At 40.8% G+C, this 19,882-nt stretch overlaps 1 protein-coding gene across 1 annotated transcript; it reads right to left on the bottom strand.

The window, feature by feature from the left end:
• Positions 1-871: 871 nt before the first annotated feature.
• On the bottom strand, positions 872-19,867 carry PRMT5 (protein arginine methyltransferase 5). The gene is made up of 17 exons (XM_075276696.1): positions 19,740-19,867; positions 17,670-17,788; positions 16,547-16,632; positions 14,730-14,864; positions 14,513-14,631; positions 14,389-14,438; positions 14,143-14,306; positions 13,702-13,863; positions 13,524-13,601; positions 6,489-6,547; positions 5,409-5,531; positions 4,879-5,054; positions 3,664-3,773; positions 3,173-3,266; positions 2,163-2,279; positions 1,995-2,059; positions 872-1,202 (listed from the first exon to the last, which is right to left on the bottom strand). Exons 1-17 carry the CDS (start codon positions 19,838-19,840, stop codon positions 1,050-1,052), a joined length of 1,911 nt encoding a protein of 636 aa, XP_075132797.1. The 5' UTR covers positions 19,841-19,867; the 3' UTR covers positions 872-1,049.
• Between the last annotated feature and the right edge of the window lie 15 nt (positions 19,868-19,882).

Raw genomic sequence — 19,882 nt, 5'->3', positions numbered from 1 at the left:
AATTCGCTAAAAATCTGTAAGGGCTATTATGAAGATCTTGGTATCATTTTAAAGATGAGATTCTAATCTTTAAAATGAATCTAAAAGCCAAATGAGTCCTAAGATACAGGACTGTAAAGTGCAGGTTCAGGCCATAGTGATATGTATGAACTCTGCACATGTTGAACTCTTATTTTTAGGAGGTTTTGTGCATATAATATAATGTATTGTTTAGTTTCCACTTTTAACAACTAATATACATTTATTTGCATTTTTTCATAAAACATTCACTTTAAATCAAACTTGCATGAAGGTGTCACTTCGTATACAGTACCAAGTGGCATTCTGACAATGCTGCAGGTGTCTACTTTAAGAAAATATATAGGTATAGGGGGGGGGGGGGGGTTGGATGTTTTTTTTTTTATTGTTGCAATTTAGCTTTGATTTATCTATCTCAAAACTGTGAAAATTGCTGTGGCTACTGGAGGTACAAAATTTCCAGAGACCCTTGGAAGTGAAAGGGTTAAACTTACCTTTTTGCTTTAATGTTTTTTAGTGTTATTTTGGTACAATAAATGTAGAATTTAGGGTCATGTACACACTTGGTGATTTGTTGTAGAAATTTCTGTAATTAAAAAATCCATGCTGTATATCTGAATGAATTTAATTATGTAGCATATGCAGAGATCTCTGCAACAAATCCACCATGTTTGAATATACCCCAATTACATTTAGCTATAATGGAATAGCAATGTCAAAGGAAATGGTGCATGAATTGAGTAAGTTTACGACCTCTATACTATGTACACTAAAACATGCAACACTGCCACCATGAAAACACTCACTAGGAAAATAAGGTCAACATTTAACAGATATTTATTATATCTTCACATAATAAAAAAAGAACTAAGTGGGAACGATGTAAGTTTTACTAAAGATTTCAGGAAGGCTCTATACCCCACAATCTTTGCGGTTCATTTTGAAGCATCATTCTAACCATGACAATGTCGGTAATAAACAGTCTGCTACCAGCAAAGAATATCAGACATAGTAAAAGTCCTGCAAGATGGTCACAGTCCAATGGTGTAGGAGCGACCAGTGGGATTATGAATTGCAGAGCAGATGGGAGAAGTCACAGCCCACTCGTACCAGACTTTCTTGCCATTGTTACAACGCCAGAACCGCACGCATACTGTTTCTCCTTCCCGCAAAGGAATGGGTTGCTGTACAAGACAAAAAGAAAATACTATGATACAGGCAAACCTTGTGGGTCCCCAATGGTCAGATCAGGGCTGGCCAATTATTTGAAAGTCAGTTTAATTAATCAGTGTGAACTTGCTCATATCAATTTTATTCCAAGCTGTCTCACACTGCCATTGGTTAAAGGATATGTCACCACCAAGTGTACAAGGTTGCTAATATGTGAACAAACAAAACCAAGATTTTGTAGCATACAACGGCATATAAATAAGAGGCGTGGGCTGTAAAAAGGGGGGTGTCTTAAAAAGAACAGCTCAGTAAAAGTGACCAGGGGGCCCTAGAAGACGAGACCCACTTCCTGCTACACTGCACCAAATACTCAGCTGAGAGCCGTCTACTACCAAAGACTCTCTGCCCACATCCCAGACGAGAAGAGGAAACTCTACATCCTACTGGGAGAAGAAGAGGCTACTGTGGAGATCGCTGCCCAATACGTGTCCAGCTGTCACCAAACAAGAGGAAGATGAGACGCATGGACTATCAAACCATCCATCCCCCCATGGACTATTAAACCCCCCTAAGCCCCCCCCCCCAATCACCTGTCTACCCCATACCCACCGACACCCAAACAAGAAGACCCTAAAGACACTCAATCCCCAACCCACGAACCCGTACCCATCCCCCTCCACCACCCCCAACCTTCTTTTTGATTTGGCAACACCAAACATTCTATTCTTTGGTAATGCTAATAAAAGCTCATTTGTATCTTTGTATCTATTGTAGGACATCCCCTTTAGTTTTTATCACAAACTCACCTTTATTGGAAAGAGAATGGGAAACCAAGAAAACATTCCTGGAGAATGTGTCGCTGGGCAAATACCTGTAGATGATAAGAAATAAGTCATTTATTTATTCAGGCTAAATAAATATATGTAAAAACATTCTGAAAGCAGTGTATTATGCTGTGAACATTAAACACTGACTTAGAGTGACTTCTTTATAAAGCACTGTCTGGAAGTATCCCGCAAATCCATGCAGCACAGTATTCAGCTTTATGTCATACTTCAGACAGCAGTAACGATTGTTGTCAATCACAGTATCTGGGAGGAAGACAAGATATCCGAATGTATGAAAAGAGCAGCACATCTGACAGAAGCCATCACAGCATTTCCTTCAAAGAGCAAGTATAATCCACAGGCAACAGATGTATATATGTATGTGCAATAGATATATATATATATATTTTACACATAGGGGTGTGTTTGTGTGTGTGTGTATATGTAAAGATATACACACACACACATCTCTATCTAGAAACCAGTACTAGCTCTAAGATGCACCAGTAAGCTCTAAGATGCACCAGTATGGATGAGCAGGAAAGATAAACACTACAGAGACATATACATACATCATTCTGACAGGATCTGAGCCCATACTGCTTATGTACTACTATATAGCAGAGGTCACCAAATATATTTACTAGCTAGCCAAAGTAAATGATGTATAAAATATATAAGAAGCACTTAAGCATGATCTAAGTGTAAAACATACATAACTACAAACCTAGTTCTCTGTAAAACCAGATCAAAAAATTTTTCCAAGAACAAAAAAAAAAATGCTGAGCACCGAAGCCTGGTTCAACTAATGACTGGTGCACTTTTTGAAATAGGATGAAAAGTTAAGCTCTTTCCAGTCCCTTAAACTAGGATTACCTTTGTGGAGTGGTAGCAGGTACACCAAATGGCCCAAAAGTCACACGCACAAGCCACTAGCAATGCAATGCATACTAGGCAGCTGGTTCACCAGCACATCAGTTGACCCCCTCTAACCTCATAGCTTGTGAGTTCCACATCCATTTGACAATCATGGAACATCCTTTGAAAATAACCATTAATGTCAAAGGTGGGAAAAACCTCCAATTCCAATGTAATCCCCTTGAGCAGCTCAGACAGGTAATGCACACATACATATCCCAGTTAACAGTAAATCTCACCTTTATTTGGATGTTGGAAAGTGAAGCATGGTAAGGGATCTGAGAGCTGGTGGAAGTTGTGTAGTCTCACAACATATGGCATCTCAAACTGAGCCTGTTACACAGCAAAAAACAACATTCTACAGTGACTGACAGGAAGACTTCATAAAAAAAAAAATATATATACACTTTTCACACAGTGAAATATTACACATATTGAAGTAAAGGTTGCATACACTGGGGTGAAACAACTAGTAAAAGGACAAGTCTTCACTGTGGCAGCCTCAAGGGGATATTTTTTTGCCATGGTTAACTTGGTTTCAGAACGTGCCCATCCTTATCACACTTTGTCCCTTAAGTTTAGTATGGGTGGACAAGTGCATTTATTTGAACTACTCTTAGGACTTGTCCACAACATTCAACTGGTAGAAGTGTAAAAGTGGCCGACTGCCCTAGATGGCCTATACATTATAAAAAAACAAAGTAAAGAAATATATAAAACTCAAACTCACCTCTGGATCTCTGTCCTTTTCTCTGCATGCTCTCACCTCATTGTAAAGTTTGGAGGAAGATATAGGGGCCAAGTAAGATGTATACTCTCCTGGAATACTGACACCACCCTCTGCCAAAATAAGGAAAATCTAATGTGTTTATTGGAAAATAAAATTAAAACAAAGTATTTTGAGTTAGAAAATTAAAAGTCTCATTGAATTTATACTAGGGCTGGACAGTTAAAGGAATTAAATTCATTAATTTGCCATTATGATTAACAGTCACTTTATTGTAGGCAACAGTAGGATGGTAGGTCAAGGAAACCTGCATCATATACATCTTAGGGCTCGTTCACATCTGCGCCCAGGTGTCCGTTCTGCAGGTTTCCGTTTCCTGCATAAAACAGAGCAGGAGACGGAAACCTGCAGGAGTCTTTCTCACCCATTAGAAACCGCGAAACTGTGTTTTTTAATCCGGACACAGAGTCAGACATGCAGTACTCTGTGTCCGGATTAAAAAAAACAGTTTTGCGGTGGAGAGTATAAAACGCTCACCGCCGGACCAGGTCTGTGGTTTCCGTCTTCTTGCATGCAGAAGACGGAAACCACATAACGGAGACCAGAACGCAGGGGTGAACCTAGCGTCACTGTGCCAGCTCACTTTAATTTTTTTTTTTTTTGCTAAATCAACTTAAGATCTTTCCAATAAACAAAACTTGTCTACAAAATTAAATATGATTAAACATTTTTTTTCATAGATTCTCTCTAACCATGTTAGTGGTGACAATCTGTTTTGTCTTGATCTTGCCAATGGAACCTAGCTGGAACCTAGCCATGAGTTCATTACTGTGTACACAGGTTGTCAGGCAATGGCACCATGCATGACACGATAGCCTGACCACAATAAGAACATCATGGCTGGGTTTCAGATCATAGAAAGTTCCTGCATTTATAGTCATTTCCATTGGCAACCAATCAAGACACAGTCACCATTTAGATCGTAAGAGGAAATCTTTAAGACTCTGCAAAATTGGTAATTATATTTGCAAAAACATTTAAACTTTTGTCTACAAATTTACCGTAAATATGTTTATGTGAAAACCACTTTAAAATAGAGACCCATCCATTGGCTTGGAAAATAATATTGGAGATTTTACTTTGAGGCAAAATTATCCAGCCTTACAGTTATATCTATAGGTTACCCAGTGTGAGTAAGGGAACTAAGTAAAACAAAACCTTTAAGAAAGTGCTGAGCTCCATCCAGACATTCCGGGGACAATTCATTGTCTCCAAAGGATCCCAAGAGCTCACTAACAATAATGTCTGCTTTCTCAGGAGGGTTCCATTCTCTCATATCACTGGACACAACAGTCACCTGACTACCCCATTCTTCATATCGCCACCCTTCCAACCTGAGTGGGGAGAAAAGAAAAATCATAGTTTCGAGTCTCAATATTTAAGATGGTCATACACATTAATGCTGGCCAAGCCTGCAGACTTCTATGGTACTGGCCAGCCATCTTATCTTATCAAGTCTGCTGGTTGAAAATTGGGTGTTTAGATGTAAACATGCCTAATAATTGTGTTCTCAGGAAAAAAACAAAAAACAAAAGAAGGGGTGTGTGAATGTGGCTCTCTCGCCAGTTGAGGTAAATTTTGGGAGGGCTGGCTAACAGCCAAAGGAGTATTTAGACAAGAGCTACCGTAGCTAAAGTGTGTGGCCTGCTTTAAAATTATGAGTAGAGGATTCAATGGTTGTCACTCACGTAATTACAGCATTAGGATTTTTCTCAACCGCATACACTTTAATCAAACGGTTTGCTTGCTTGGCAGCTCTGATTGATGCATTGACCAGAGGACCCCGACCTGCTCCGAGCACCATCAAAATCCTACAATTTTCAGACAAAAACAAAAAATCTGGCTGAAATACTTGAAAGGGACATTGATAAATCAAGTTATTTCCTATCTTTTGTATAAAAAAATAAATGTAAAGAAAGCACAAATTATGGATAATGACTTCTTAGTCTAGGTTCACACTGCATCTTCTAAAGTTAACTGTAGTGTTTTCTGCATCAAAAGCTGCAAACAAAAAAAAAAAAACCCCAGTTTGCCTTCCCTTCCAATGGGAGGCAACGAAAAACTGTTCTTTATCAGTTCACAATCTAAGGGCTAGTTCACACGTGGGCAAAGGGGAGGTTTTTGACAGCGGAATTCGCTTCAAAAACCTCTCCTTTAACATGGTGGTCTATGTAGACCACTAGCTTTTTTTTTCCTCCTAGCGTTTTCCGCCTGAAGAAGCGACATGACCTTTCTTCAGGCGGAAAACGCCTGAAGAATTGCATAGAAGTGAATGGGAGGCGAAAACCGCGCGGTAAAAAACCGCGCGGTTTTTTGCACACAAAACCGCGCGTTTTTTTGCAAAAAACCGCGCGGTTTTCGCCTGCAGTTTCTATAGCACATATAGGAAAAAAAAACCCTAGCGAAAACCGCTAGCGAAAACCGCGTCAAAAACCTCGTCAAAAACCGCGTGGAATGCAAAAAACAGCGTCAAAAAAACTCCTCGAGGTTTTTTACCTCGCACAAATAAGCTAGGCGGTTTTCACGTGTGAACTGACCCTTACTGTAGCTTCAGCATCAAAATATTTGCTAAAAGACCAGTGCTTGAAAAACGCAACAAACTACAGAAAAAAGCACTTTAGGTTTTCTGCTGTGGTTTTTACAAGGAAAATACTCGAGGAGAGTGTGAACTCAGACTAAGAGCTGCAGACCTGAAAACACAGTAAAAGGGATTTGCTCTAAGAAGGTAGAATCAAAACATAAAAGAGCACAAATAACATTAAACCTACTGTGTGTTAGTTTCCTTTTCTTCCTCTGGGACCCTATCCATCAAACATCTATAAACTGCCTGTAATAGAAGCAAAATGTTTTAGCTATACAGCATCAATAAACACAATGTCCACCAATGTAAAAGGTTAAAGGGGTATTAGCATTTTGGACACTAAGGTTGATGTGTATATACTGGCAATACAGGACTGTTCTGCCTAGAAGCGCTCTAAGTGTCCGCCTGTAAGTGTTTTGTGGTCTCCGGGGCGAACCTTTTTTTTTTTATTTTATTTTTTAAACCGGACACAAAATCCTGCATGTCCAATTTTGTGTCTGGTTTAAAAAAGAAAACAAAACTGTTTCGCCCCGGAGAGCACAAAACGTTCACAGGCAGACACTTTGCAAACCCATTCAAATGAATGGGTCTGAAAAGTGACTGCTGGTTGCTGGTTTACGTTTCCTGTCCGGTTTCTTGGGCAGAAGATGGAAACCTGAAAGCGGAGACTGGGGCACAGATGTGAACCTGCCCTTAAGTGTCTAATAGAGGCAGAAATATCTAGTTCAATAAAATAATAATGAAAAACCTGTTTCCCCCCTCCCCATACAGTGGCCAACTCACCTGACCCCTCCCCACTCCAAACAGTGGCCCCCTTCACCATACACTAGTCCCACCCCATACAACAGCCCCTTCACTGGTCACATATACTGTATGGGGACCATTTATGGGGCCATTATATTAAATGGGGACATTAAAGGGGTTGTCCAGGCAAAAATGGATAATCCTTTTAAAGTTTAAATAAGTTCTAGCACTCTGTTTACAGAACGGGTGCCAGAAGTGGTTCCATACAGCTGATGGAGCCATTTATCAGCCTCCTACTGATCAAGTATTTATAGCCTATCCCTGAAAATAACTAACCCCAAACCACCCCTTTAATATGTCCCACACATTTTAATGTCCCCCCCACAGGATGTTCACCCCTGTCACTGCCCCCACACAATATAATGGCCCCATCACTGTTCCTCATACAGCATGGGGGACCAGTGAAGAGGCCACTGTATGGGTAGATCATTGAAGTGGCCATAAAAAAATATGGCCTTGAGAACCCCTTAAAAGAGGTTAAAACGACAAAAAAAACAAAGCACCGAGCCGATCCTAGTGTAGTACCACTGAGGCAATGGGCAAATGGTAGTTAAGCAAGTGACTGCTCACCTGGCTTGGTTGTGTGGAACACAACAACCTGATTGACGCGATAATTTATTGGCACACCAATAAAGTTGTCTGTTCAATCCATCTGGGTAAGCGCTGTCTTCTGCCTGTTCCTGTGAGGAGGCTGGTCCATAACCATTGCCTTCTTTAAGGCTAAGTTCACACAGAGTTTTTTGGTCAGGATTTTGAGGCTGTATTCGCCTCAAAATCATGACCAAAAAGAGGGCTCCCATTGAAATCAATGGGAGCCGGTCAGGAGTTTTTTCAAGGAGCCCGCTTTTTTCGGCTCCCGGAAAAAGCAGCGAGGTGCTCATTCTTCAGGCCGTTTCGCCTCACGATTTGGCCCAAAGACACAACCTCCTCCGGACTAGGCCCATTCATTGGGCCTAATCTGGAGCGGACTGCGAGGCTCGATGCTGGCGCAGTGCATTGGCTTTCAGTCGCGGCTGCCCGGTTTTTGGACCGGATCCTGAGACGGCCTCCGCCACAGGTTCCGGTCCAAAAATCTGTCTGAACTTACCCTTAAAGAGGTTGTCCATAAATTGGAGCGCCCACTGTGGCCGCCAAGGATGTGTAAAAATTTAAAAAAAAAAAAAATCATAGCTGTGTCCCCTGTGTTTCCTTAACCCCTTAACGACCGGCCCATAGTAAAATTACGTCGGCACTGACAGGTCCTTCCTGACTGCCCTATAGTAAAATTACGTCGGGCAGTCAGGGAAGGATTCCCTGTCAGTGCCGATGTAATTGGAGCGGATCTTAGCTGTATCTGACAGCTAAGACCCTGCTCCATTACCCCCCATCGGAGGGGGCTCCGATCGGGGGGTTTTAACCCCTTCAGTTCCGTGATCAAACATGATCACGGAACTGAAGCGGTTCCGTGACGGTGCCGGCCGAATCGGCACCCCCCGCGGCGAGATCGAGGGGTGCCGATGTCTCTAACATAGAGCCTGGGGTCTGGCCAGTGACCCCAAGCTCCAAAAGACCCCCAATACCTGGTTGATCCTGCCGCTTTAAGAGGAAGTCAGACGCAGGCAGCCCCTGCGTCTGACTTCCTCCAGACGCTGCAAGACACTGAGAGCTGTGTCCTGCAGCGTCTAATAGAGAATTAGTGATGCTTTTATCAAAGCATCACTAATCCAAGTGTCCTAAAGTAAAAAGTGTAAAAGTAAAAAATAAAAAGTGAAAAATAAATAAAGTGTCTGATAAAAATGAATAAACTTATAAAGCCCCAAAATTTCCTTTTTTCTATAAAAAAATGAATTATATTAAAAAAAACCTAAAACTTAATAAAAACAATACATATTTGGTATCGTCGCGTCCGTAACAATCTGAACAATAAAACTCCAACAATATTTAATGTATATGGTGAACGTCGAAAAAAAAACCCGGAAAAAACCCGCCGGAAGTAGTGATTTTTCGCCATCTCACCTTACAAAATATGCTATCAAAAAGTCATATACACCCCACAACAGTACCAATAAAAAGCGCACATTGTCCCGCAAAAAATAAGCCCACAACCAACACTGTCAACCAAAAAATAAAAATGTTACGCTTCTCAGAAGATGGCGATGCAAAAAACATTGATTTATGTCCCTAAATGTGTTTTTATTCTACAGAATTAGTATCGCATAAAAAAAAAATACTATAAATGAGGTATCGCCGTAACCGTACCGACCCGCAGAATAAAGGGAACATGTTACTTATATTGTACGCTGCATGGCGAAAAATTTAAAAGGTAGAATGCAATGCCAGGATTGATTTTTCTTTAAAAAATCCTGCAAAAAAGGGTTAATAAAATGTATTCAATAAGTTGTAGGCACCCAAAAATGGTGTCATTAGAAAATGCATCTCATCCCGCAAACAACAAGCCCTTATATGGCCACGTCACCAAAAGAATAAAGAAAATATAGCATCTAGTAATGTGAAGACAAACAACCCCAAAATCGCCAAATCATTAGAATACAACTGGCTGCGTCAGGTAGGGAATATATAAGCTGTGCAAGCGGATATCAGGGGACACCCCAGATTTACAGCTTATGAGCGAAAAAACACCGGAAGTGACCCCCTAAGTGACCCCAGAGTGACTCCCCCAATCATGGGACATAGTAGGGAATTTGGTGTTTGCAATGTCCTCCACACCGCTTATATATTCCCTCTTCGCCATCCCCTCTGCAATCACGTCCGGGGTACTAATACTCACTACATCCCCTGATATATTCTTTCAGGGGTGCAGTTTTCAAAATGGGGTGACTCCTTTGGGGAATCCAGTTTTCTGGTACGTTATAGGCTCTATAAACATGACATGGCGTCCGGATACCAAACATCTGAATCTGTACTCTAAAAGTCGCATAGCGCTCCTTCCCTTCTGCGCCCTGCTGTGCGCCCAAACTGCAGTTTATGCCACATGTATGACACATGCATGACACTGGTGTACCCAGGATAACGGACGTAATGTCATATGTGGGTATAAACTGATATTAGGGCACAGCCGGACACAGAAGGGAAAAGAAGGGTTATTGGGTTTTTGGAGCGCAGACGGTTTGGTTTTTGGATGCCATGACACTTTTGCAGAGCTGAAGCGCCAGTAAAGTGGAATCCCCTGATATGTGACCTTATTTTGGAAACTACACCCCTGAAGGATTTATCCAGGGGTACAGAGAGCATTTTTAACCCCCAAGTGTTGCTATAACATATTATCCATAAATGAATACAAAGCTGATTGTGAGAAGTGAAAATGACAATTTTTCCAAGAATCGGTCATTTCAGTGCGTAATATGTTGTGTCCGACTCGTATCAGAGATGAACGCTCTGAAAGCTGTTATGCCCGGGATACCCACTTAACAGTTTTTGGAGTGTGTATCTCTGCTGACATAAGTTGGGCACAACATATCAGATACTGAAATGGCGAATCTCTGGAAAACTTCATTTTTAACTTCTCATTATCAGCCGCAATTTCATTTCTGGAAACCAAATAAATGCAACCCTCAAGGGTTAAAATGCTCGCTACACCGCTTGATAAATGCCATCAGTGGGGTAGTGTCCAAAATGGGGTGAGATGTCTGCAGATTCCACTTCAGGGGCTTTGCAAAAGTGGCATGGTGTCCTAAAACCAAACTGTGCTCCAAAAACCAATATAGCGCTCCTTTCCTTCTGTGCCCGGCTGTGTCCAAACAGCCTTTCTACCTACATATGGCATTAAGTCTGTTATCCGGGGTACACCAGTGTCATACATGTGGGCATACACCGCCATTTGGGTACACAGCAGGGCGCAGATGTGAAGGAGCGCTATGTGCTTTTGGAGTGCAGATTTAGATTGTTGGTTTTTGGACACCATGTCATATTTGCCGAGACCCTAAAATTTCCCCTACAAAATGGGGTCACTTCTTGGCGAATTCCAGTTTACTGGCACCTTCAGGGCTCTGCAAAAGCAACATGGCGCCCCGAAAGTCCCTCTAACACTGTACCCCAATAGCTAAAAAGCGCACTGCTCCTTCTCTTCTGAGCCCTGCTGTGTGCCCAAGCGGCAGTTTACACCCACATATATAATTTTTTGACCCTCGGGATGGCCCCTTAATAGTTTTAGGAGTGCAGGTCTCTGACAACACAAAGTGGGTGCAAGGTATTGGGCACCGAAATGGCATATTTCTTTAAAAATTGCAATTTTCATTTTGTACATTAATTTTTGGGAAGCATTTTTAGGCTCAAAATGATAATACCCCTTGATACATTCCTTGATGGGTGTAGTTTTTAAAATGGAGTCACATTTGAGGGGTTTCCATTGTATTGGTACTTTAGGGGTTCAGCAAATGCGACATGGCACCTGAAAACTATTCCAGCAACATCTGCCCTCCAAAATCCAAATAGCGCTCATTCCATTCTGAGCCCCACCATGTCCCCATACAGCAGATTATGGCCACATATTGGGTATTGCCGTGTTCAGGAGAAATTGTGTAACAAACTGTGGGGGGCTTTCTCTCCTTTAAACCCTTGTGAAAATGAAAACTTTGTGGATAAAGGGACATTTTACTAATTTTTAACCTACACATCCCTAAGTTAGTAAAATCTGTGAAACGGCTATAGGGTCAAAATGTTCACTATACCCCTCAATGAATACCTTAAGGGGTCTAGTTTATAAAATGGGGTCATTTATGGGGGGTTTCAATTGTTTTGGTATCTCAAATCTTGTTTGAATGTGCAATGGGCCTGAAATATCTGCAAGCAAAATTTGAGTCTTGAAATCCAGTTGGTGATCCCTTCTTTTTGGGGCCTACCGTGCGTCCGTACATAGAATTAAGGCCACAAAGTGTACATTTTTGAACACGGGAGAAATGGGGCCATCTATTTTGGGGTGTTTTTCTTCATTTTCATGTGTTATGTGCAAAAAAACTGCCTTTAAAATTACTCTTTTGTGTAAAAAATATGAGAATTTTTTGTTTGACGCAAATTCTTTTAAAACCTATGGGGTCAAAATACTTACTATACCCCTCAATGAATACCTCAAGGGGTCTAGTTTATAAAATTGTGTCATTTATTGGGGTTTTCAATTGTTTTGGTAACTCAAATCTTGTTTGAATGCGCAATGGGCCTGAAACATTTAGAAGCAAAAATTGTGTCTTGAAATCCAGTTGGTGCTCCCTTCTTTTTGGGCCCTACTGTGCGTCCGTACATGGGATTAAGGCCACAAAGTGTACATTTTTGACCACGGGAGAAATGGGGTCATCTATTTTGGGGTGTTTTTCTTAATTTTCTTGTGTTATGTGCAAAAAAAACGGCCTATAAAATGACACTTGTGTAAAAAATATGAAATTTTTTTTGTTTGACGCAAATTTTCTCAAAACTTATAGGGTCAAAGTACTCTCTATACCCCTCAATGAATACCCTAAGGGGTCTAGTTTATAAAATGGTGTCATTTATGGGTGTTTTCAATTGCTTTGGTAACTCAAATCTTGTTTGAATGTGCAATGGACATAAAATATCTGCAAGCAAAATTTGTGTTTTGAAATCCATTTGGCCCTCCCTACCTCTTAGGCCCTACTGTACGTGCGTATATAGGACTAAGGCCACAAAGTGAACATTTTTTAACACGGGAGAAGTGGGGTGATATATTTTGGGGTGTGTTTCTTCTTTTTGATGTGTTGTGTGAAAAAAACTGGCTTTAATATGACACATATTTGAAGAAAATGAAATTTTTTTCATCATTTGTAATAATTCTTGCAAAACAATATTTGTTTGATCAAAATGCTCACTATACCCCTCAAAGAATACCTGAAGGGGTCTAGTTTTCCAAATTGGGTCATTTAATGGGAGTTTGTCATTATGCCACCTATTCCTGTCTGCAAACATAGCTTGGTACAGGAAAAAATCACACACTCAAAATTTCCAAAATTTGCTTATAAACTTGATAAACTTGTAAATTGTCTAAGTTACTCAAATATGCTAAAATTATCTCAAATATGCTTGAAACACAAAAGGAACATTTGGAAATATATAACTACTAACTTTTTTGCCCTGTATTATTGTGTATATGTGAGATATCGCAGCTAAAAATGGAAAACATTGAAAAATTTTCAAAATTTTCAGCATTTGTGAGTTTTTTAATAAATTTACACAAGTTATATCAGTCTAATTTTACCTTCTCAGTAAAGTACAACATGTCACGAAAAAACAATATCAGAATCGCTTGGATGCAATATACTGTTACAGAATTATTCATTGATAAAGTCACACAGGGCAAATTTCAAAAATTTGGCTTGGTCATTAAGGTCCAAAACAGGCTGGTCACTAAGGGGTTAAGCACCTTCCCTACTATGCAAGTGTAAGAGCCTACATCTAGATTCCTAATTAACCGTACCTGTTGGTATTGTGAATATTTTACTGGATCTTTTTCAAAAACTTCATAGGTTTGAGATTCTAAATTATCCATCAGAGGCTGCAGAGAAAATGATGGCACATTTCAATATAAGAACAAGCAACAATACCAACACTTATTCAATATATTTTGTGTCTAACGGCTATATATTCTTGCTTACCTGCAGAGGTGACTGCAAATAATCCTCATATCCTTTTGCGAACATCTCATAAGCATTTGGAGGAGGGCGATTCTGGCTTAAATATTCTAGATATTGTAAATACGAACAGAAATCTTTCTCTGAGTGATGATGTGACCCAGAAATCACAAACTGCACCTCCAGCTAGAAAAGAAAGAGTAAGTTGAGGCAACATACCCGTTTCCCCAAAAATAAGACAGTGTCTTATATTAAATTCTCTTCAGAAATATATGACCTGTCTTATTTTCGGGGGATCTCTTATGCAGCGGCTGGAGCGGGAGACAATTGGCAGTCATGCCCGCGCTTCCTTAGCGGTTGTAGGTAGTCCAGGAGGTGAAAGGGGGGGGGGGGGTGTCTTATTTTCCAGGAAACAGAGTAGCAATGTAATAGGCTGACATCCAAAAGCATCAGTAAATAAATTACCTTAAACAGCCGAAAGATGAGTCGCTGATGTTGTTTGGACAGGACTGGGAATCCTTTCTTGTTGGTAAGGAATATGTTGGTTGGCAGTATAGCTGCCTTGATAGGTTCACCCAACCAGCGGTCTATCACATTACTACCTGGCAGATCAGCACCCACTTCAATAGCTGATGGGAGGTAAGTAGAAAAGATTACAAGCCCATCAATATTTAGACCAGAATTTAATAATTCATAGATTAATCTTCTCACCTAAAGCAATTTTCTTGTTGTAATCACAAAGTGTCCTGAAATTATGCCACCTAAGAAGAATTGAGGAAACAATCAGCACCATTAATCTAACATGCCCAATTCATTCCCATTCTCCTCTTCTCACCAAATCCATGTCCTTTCTTCCCCATCTTTATCTTCACCATCACAATTCTCTGTCGGTTCATTTTCTATGAGGTCTTCTCGCAGATCATTGGAAGCCATTAGTGGTACTCTCATCCAGAACTAAAAGCAGAATTTAAACAAAAAATAAAAATAAAATACATCAGTTGAGCTCCAGTTTTCACAACCGAGCAAGGAGTCAATGAACAAAGTAACCTTACCATAGTGGAGTGGTGACCAGTGTGAATGTGATTCAGGAGGAGCCGCGCCAAATTGGAGTTTTCCTCTTTTGAAATTGGAATCAGAAAAGCAGGAAGGCCGAGATAAGCAGAGAAGTTTAACTCCTGCAGCAGAGCCTACAATATTAATATTTACACATTAGGAACATTTATCTATACAGTGAAATAGCAAGGCAGTCTTACGGTGAACATCCAGTTGTGAGCTTAAAGGGGACTTCCAGGCTTATAAGGTTTCTGTGAGAAGATAGATGCACAGATGACATGCTAATTAGAGATGAGTGAGTAGGATTCGATCAAATACCTCCCCGCCATAGGTATGCGTGTAAGCGGCCGAACACCAAGGGGTTAAGCGCATCAAATATGCGATGCTCTTAACCCCTTGGAGTTTGGTCGCTTACACACATATCTATGGCGGGGAGGTATTTGATCGAATACTACTCACTCATTTCTAATGCTAAGGCAAAGAAATGAAGTCCAGTGCAAGTTTATCTATGCATAGGAAGTTTCTTTTCCAAAGTCTAATTGGCTTTTAAGGGAAGGCTAACGAATATGGAAAAACTTTAAAAGGGTTTTTCAGTGCTCATTAACTGATGATTTATTCTTTAGGGATAAGTCATCAACTGGGATTTAACATCTTGGACCTCTGCGAGTAAAGTGCTCCTTCCACTTTTCAGGCCCTGTGAAGTCATGATCATTGGTCACATGGCCTGTTTACTGCTCAGTCCCTTTCTAGTGCTGTGATACCAGGCATAGCTGCTGTAAAATGTATGGCGTTGTGACTGGTTTTGAGGCTGCAGACAAACAGCTGATTGGAAGTGGCCCAGGTGTTGGACCCCTTCCAATGTTCACATGATTATGCTAAGGAAATGCGATCAGTTGAACAACCCAGAAAACCCCTTGAAGTTAGACCCCATGCGGCGTCCCACAGCAAAAAAGCACTGCGGAAAAAACAGACAGAATAGACAAAGTTCGCAGAGGTTTCTTCTGCTGACTTTGTTTCAATTATACCTAAGGGAAAACTGCCAGTGTTTCCATAGGTATAGCTGACAAGCTGTGATTTCCAAAACCGCATCTGTTTTGGAAATTGTGGTGTGTCCGCAGCACTGTTTTTACTGCAAAATGAGCTTCACTTTGCTCGGACTTTAAAATGCCGTAATTTTTTTCGGTAGCATTTCCGCCATAGGCAAATTGCAGCGTTTCGCCACGTGAAGTCCCAGCCTAACGCTGAGGCATCAAGTTGCAGAAAAGCAGCTATTTTCGTTGCAGATTTTTTGATCCAATGCCAATTGCTATAAAATGAATGGAAAATATATAGGAAGCACTTCTATTTCTCCCTTTTGTTTTATGCACTCCAGACTTTGGCTCTAAATTAAATTAAAAAAATCTCAGCAAAAAAAGGATTTAGCCTTAGCCACAGGCCACCCGTTGCAGAAAAGCTGCTTCTTTGCAGATTTTGAGTCAAAGTTAAAGGGGTTGTCCAGAATAATTAAAAATTCCTGCACTACTGTAAACTCCCTCCTACTTTCTAAATAACATCATTTATCAAAAATGTATATTTCCCCACATCCCTGGGGGGGGGTGTCATGTGACGATCTGTTTCCGGAAACGGATCGTCACCGAGTAATGGCAAATTGTCCCTGAGGCAGTCACATGACCATCCCAGGGATATGGGTAACTATTCATTTTTGATAATTGATGTTATTTAGAAAGTAGGAGGGTGTTTACAGTAGTGTAGTAATTTCAAGTTATCCCAGACAACCCTTTAAATTTCTGCTGTCTTCATTACCATTTGTTCTTACCGCTTCTGAAGTTTTGCGGATTGATGGTATTTCTGAATCGGCGTCTATCCATTCGGAAAGCTTTCCAACAATAAGTGTGTTCCAATCTGGGACATAATAATAGTAATATTACTAAAGATTAAAAATCTAACATTTTCAACACTGCAAGTGCAATGGAACTACACCAAATCCAGAATGGATTGCCCACATTTAGGTCCAAACTTTTGTTCTCATTCATTTCTTACATCTTTTTACAGTTTTTCTCTACTATAAATACAACACTGAATAATATTTTATTGCCAAGTTCTAAGCATTATAGTGGTTTTCCCAACATTTAACTCTGTTTTAAAACTTGATCACCCATGGAGATTAAACCATCTGCACTGTACCTGTGGCTTCACTTTCAAGATCTGCCCCCATAGCACAGTTATATTTTCAGCTTGCAATGGCCATAATGGGTGGTCATTATTATGCAGCATGTGACTAGTGAAAACCACATTTCCCAGGTGCACCTCGCTCTCTTTACTCCGTCTACTCTTCCTAACAGAAGTCATTCATGCACTGCTCCACCTTTTATCCCTAATCTAATAATCAGCTATAGGGAAGTCAACAATGGAATATACCCGTTCTGAATGAGGATGGACTACAGGTCATATCCATTGGCAACAGTGCTCAAACAGCAGAAGGGAAAAAGGGATTTCATTGGGTTTACAGTCACATATACACTTTTGCTAATTACTTTCTATGGGTGACAATGATATTTTGCAAAGTACTTTTATATGAAATAATTTTTGCTGTGAGAATACCCCTTTATTCACAAGAGCTCCATAAAGTGGCAGAGGCAAAGTTTGGTTCTGAACCTGTGTATATGCAATAAATATGGAGCAATCTAGCCAAACATTATAAAGATATATGAAATAGTATTCATAGTATGGTAATAGTAAAGGGTTGATAACCACTTTAAAATCTATGAACAGCTCATCCTTTACTTGGTATGGGTGTTCAGAAAATTGTCAAGCAATCTTCTGATCCCATTAGACATAAGAGTCTGTCAGAGGTGTTTAATATTATACATTATAGTGAAGCAAGTTCTCCTGAAGCTGCTTAATGCAAAGAGAATACTGAGGGTTGATCAATAATCTACCTCTTCCTGAAAGGAGTAGATCTGAGCGAGTCTGTGGTCCAGATCGAGACTTAGCGGGCTCCAGATGGAATTCTCTCTTAAAGCGAGGATGGAATATTGGCATGCACAGGAAGTCAAACCTAAAAAAATTCAGGTAAAAAATATGAAAGATTAAAGGTTAATATGCCAGTAACAGTAAAATAAAAACCTATGTATCTTAAGAGCTGATGAGGCACAGTCCAAAGACCCTTCACTCTAACAAGCAGAAAGCCTACCCATAAAAATTTTACAGGCTTCTATAAACACTTTTATTGTTTGGAAAACTGATCATACAATGGTAAGAAACAGGAATCAAGTTTGGTGTAATGCCTATGTTTCTTAACCCATCATTGGCTGTAGCTCAGCACCACTTCTGGGGATCCTCCATTTTCAAGACAAAGCAGTGATGAATAAAGTTCTGGCTGAGAATCACTATGACCCAAAGTACAGCTGCTTAGCTCACATATAGATCGGCGCAGGATTTATAGCATAGATTAAGTACGGAATACTTGGCAGCAGTTGTACCATGGCGTACTCCATCTCTACCATTTATACTATGTTCACACTAGCGACAGCTATCAACTGTATTGGTCTGTTGGGGGACCAGAACAATGGACAGGCAGACCTCTAAAATAGCCATTACATGTGGAGACTGGTGGACCCCATTGACTAAAAAAACTGAAAGAGGCGGCCTATAAATCTGTGTGGCAGACGTTTTTGCCCACCAATTTAAGGCAAAAATTGTGATTGAGTCTCCTACGAAGATAAAGGTAAATTAGTAGTCAGAAGCAATGTAGAGGCAGTGGCACCTGAAGAAGGATCTTGAGGAATTCTGGAAGAGAATGAAAAGTATACAACTAGGAAAGATGCCATAGGGTCAGGAAAAGTCAGGGAACACAATTATTGAATAATATGGACCTTCAAGGGTTAATTAGGTCACAACTATACCGCACCCAAGGTACAAAATCGTATATAGGCAACGAATCCCCACTGCCCAGCAATCCACAGAAGGCAATCTATAATGATCACCAGCGATGAATACCATTCTACTACATTATACATTTTCCCTGTCAGATTAATAACATAGATCTGCATACAGATTTATATGGACAAGTGTATGTAAACTAGTTACATTAGCTGTTTCCCAGTAGAGGTAGGCTGGGGTTACAGTGACTTTGGCTGCAACTTCAGTAATGTGAGTGAATGGGACCTCAAGGACATGAGTCTCATCTTGGTCATTGTCTCAGCTGCCATGTAGCCCTAACCAGTCCAGTGGTGAATCTTAGGCAAAAACTGGATGCAGCTTCTACGCCAGATGAACACAGGACTTTGCACTAATATTTATCCCATACTACCGACTTCAGATTCCAGCCGAGGGCTATTTCAGGTCATTGCAAGTGTTTGCAGAGACAGAACATAGATTAAATTTGCAATTTGTAGTTTCAATATACATTTTAAAGGGGTATATCTATGCTACAGGATACAAATGATGGAGACCCAACCTTTGGGACCCACTTCACTTGCTTTCTCTAGCCCCAGACACATAGCGTGTATAGAAATACAGTGACGCTTCATTCAAGTGAACATGGTGGCTGCAGCGAGGCGGCCATGACCAGCACCACTGGGGACCCCAAACATCAGATCCCCACAATCATATAAAGACAACACAGCCCAGCAAAATGCTATCCCTTTATATAATAAGAATATGCCAAGCACCAGTCCACAGCGCCTCTTGCACCAATGCTTTAGCTCTATAAGGCTGCTACACAGTAATGGCTGCTGAGTTAATAATGAGGCATTAGCATAGAAGCAGCCCTAGAATAACCCCAGTGACAAGACAAGTGCGGTATAGAAATGGGCAGCCTTCAGGACACAGGCCCACATGTCTGGCCACGCTCTGCCAGCAGAACACATTGCACTGCCCATGTGCAGGACATCATATACTACATGCTACAGTAAGAGAACATGTGACCGCACATGCCCCCTATATACAGTACTAGTAATCTGCAGCACATAACCACATCACTACCGCGGCGCAGCCCTCAGCCTCACCCTTGCTTAGCAACAGCCCCCAGGGTATCCGCCACCTCAGGGACACAGTTAAGATCCCGACCGCTAGACACCCGGCCTCCCCCGCTGCCCGCTGACGCCATCTTGAACAGAGAATCACTCCACGCGCGCTGGACAAGCCACGC

The sequence above is a fragment of the Leptodactylus fuscus genome, chromosome 1 (assembly GCF_031893055.1).
Source record: "Leptodactylus fuscus isolate aLepFus1 chromosome 1, aLepFus1.hap2, whole genome shotgun sequence".
In the NCBI taxonomy this organism is placed as follows: domain Eukaryota; kingdom Metazoa; phylum Chordata; class Amphibia; order Anura; family Leptodactylidae; genus Leptodactylus; species Leptodactylus fuscus.
The sequence above is the reverse complement of the archived record's forward strand: the minus strand, read 5'-3'. Positions and strand labels throughout refer to the sequence as shown.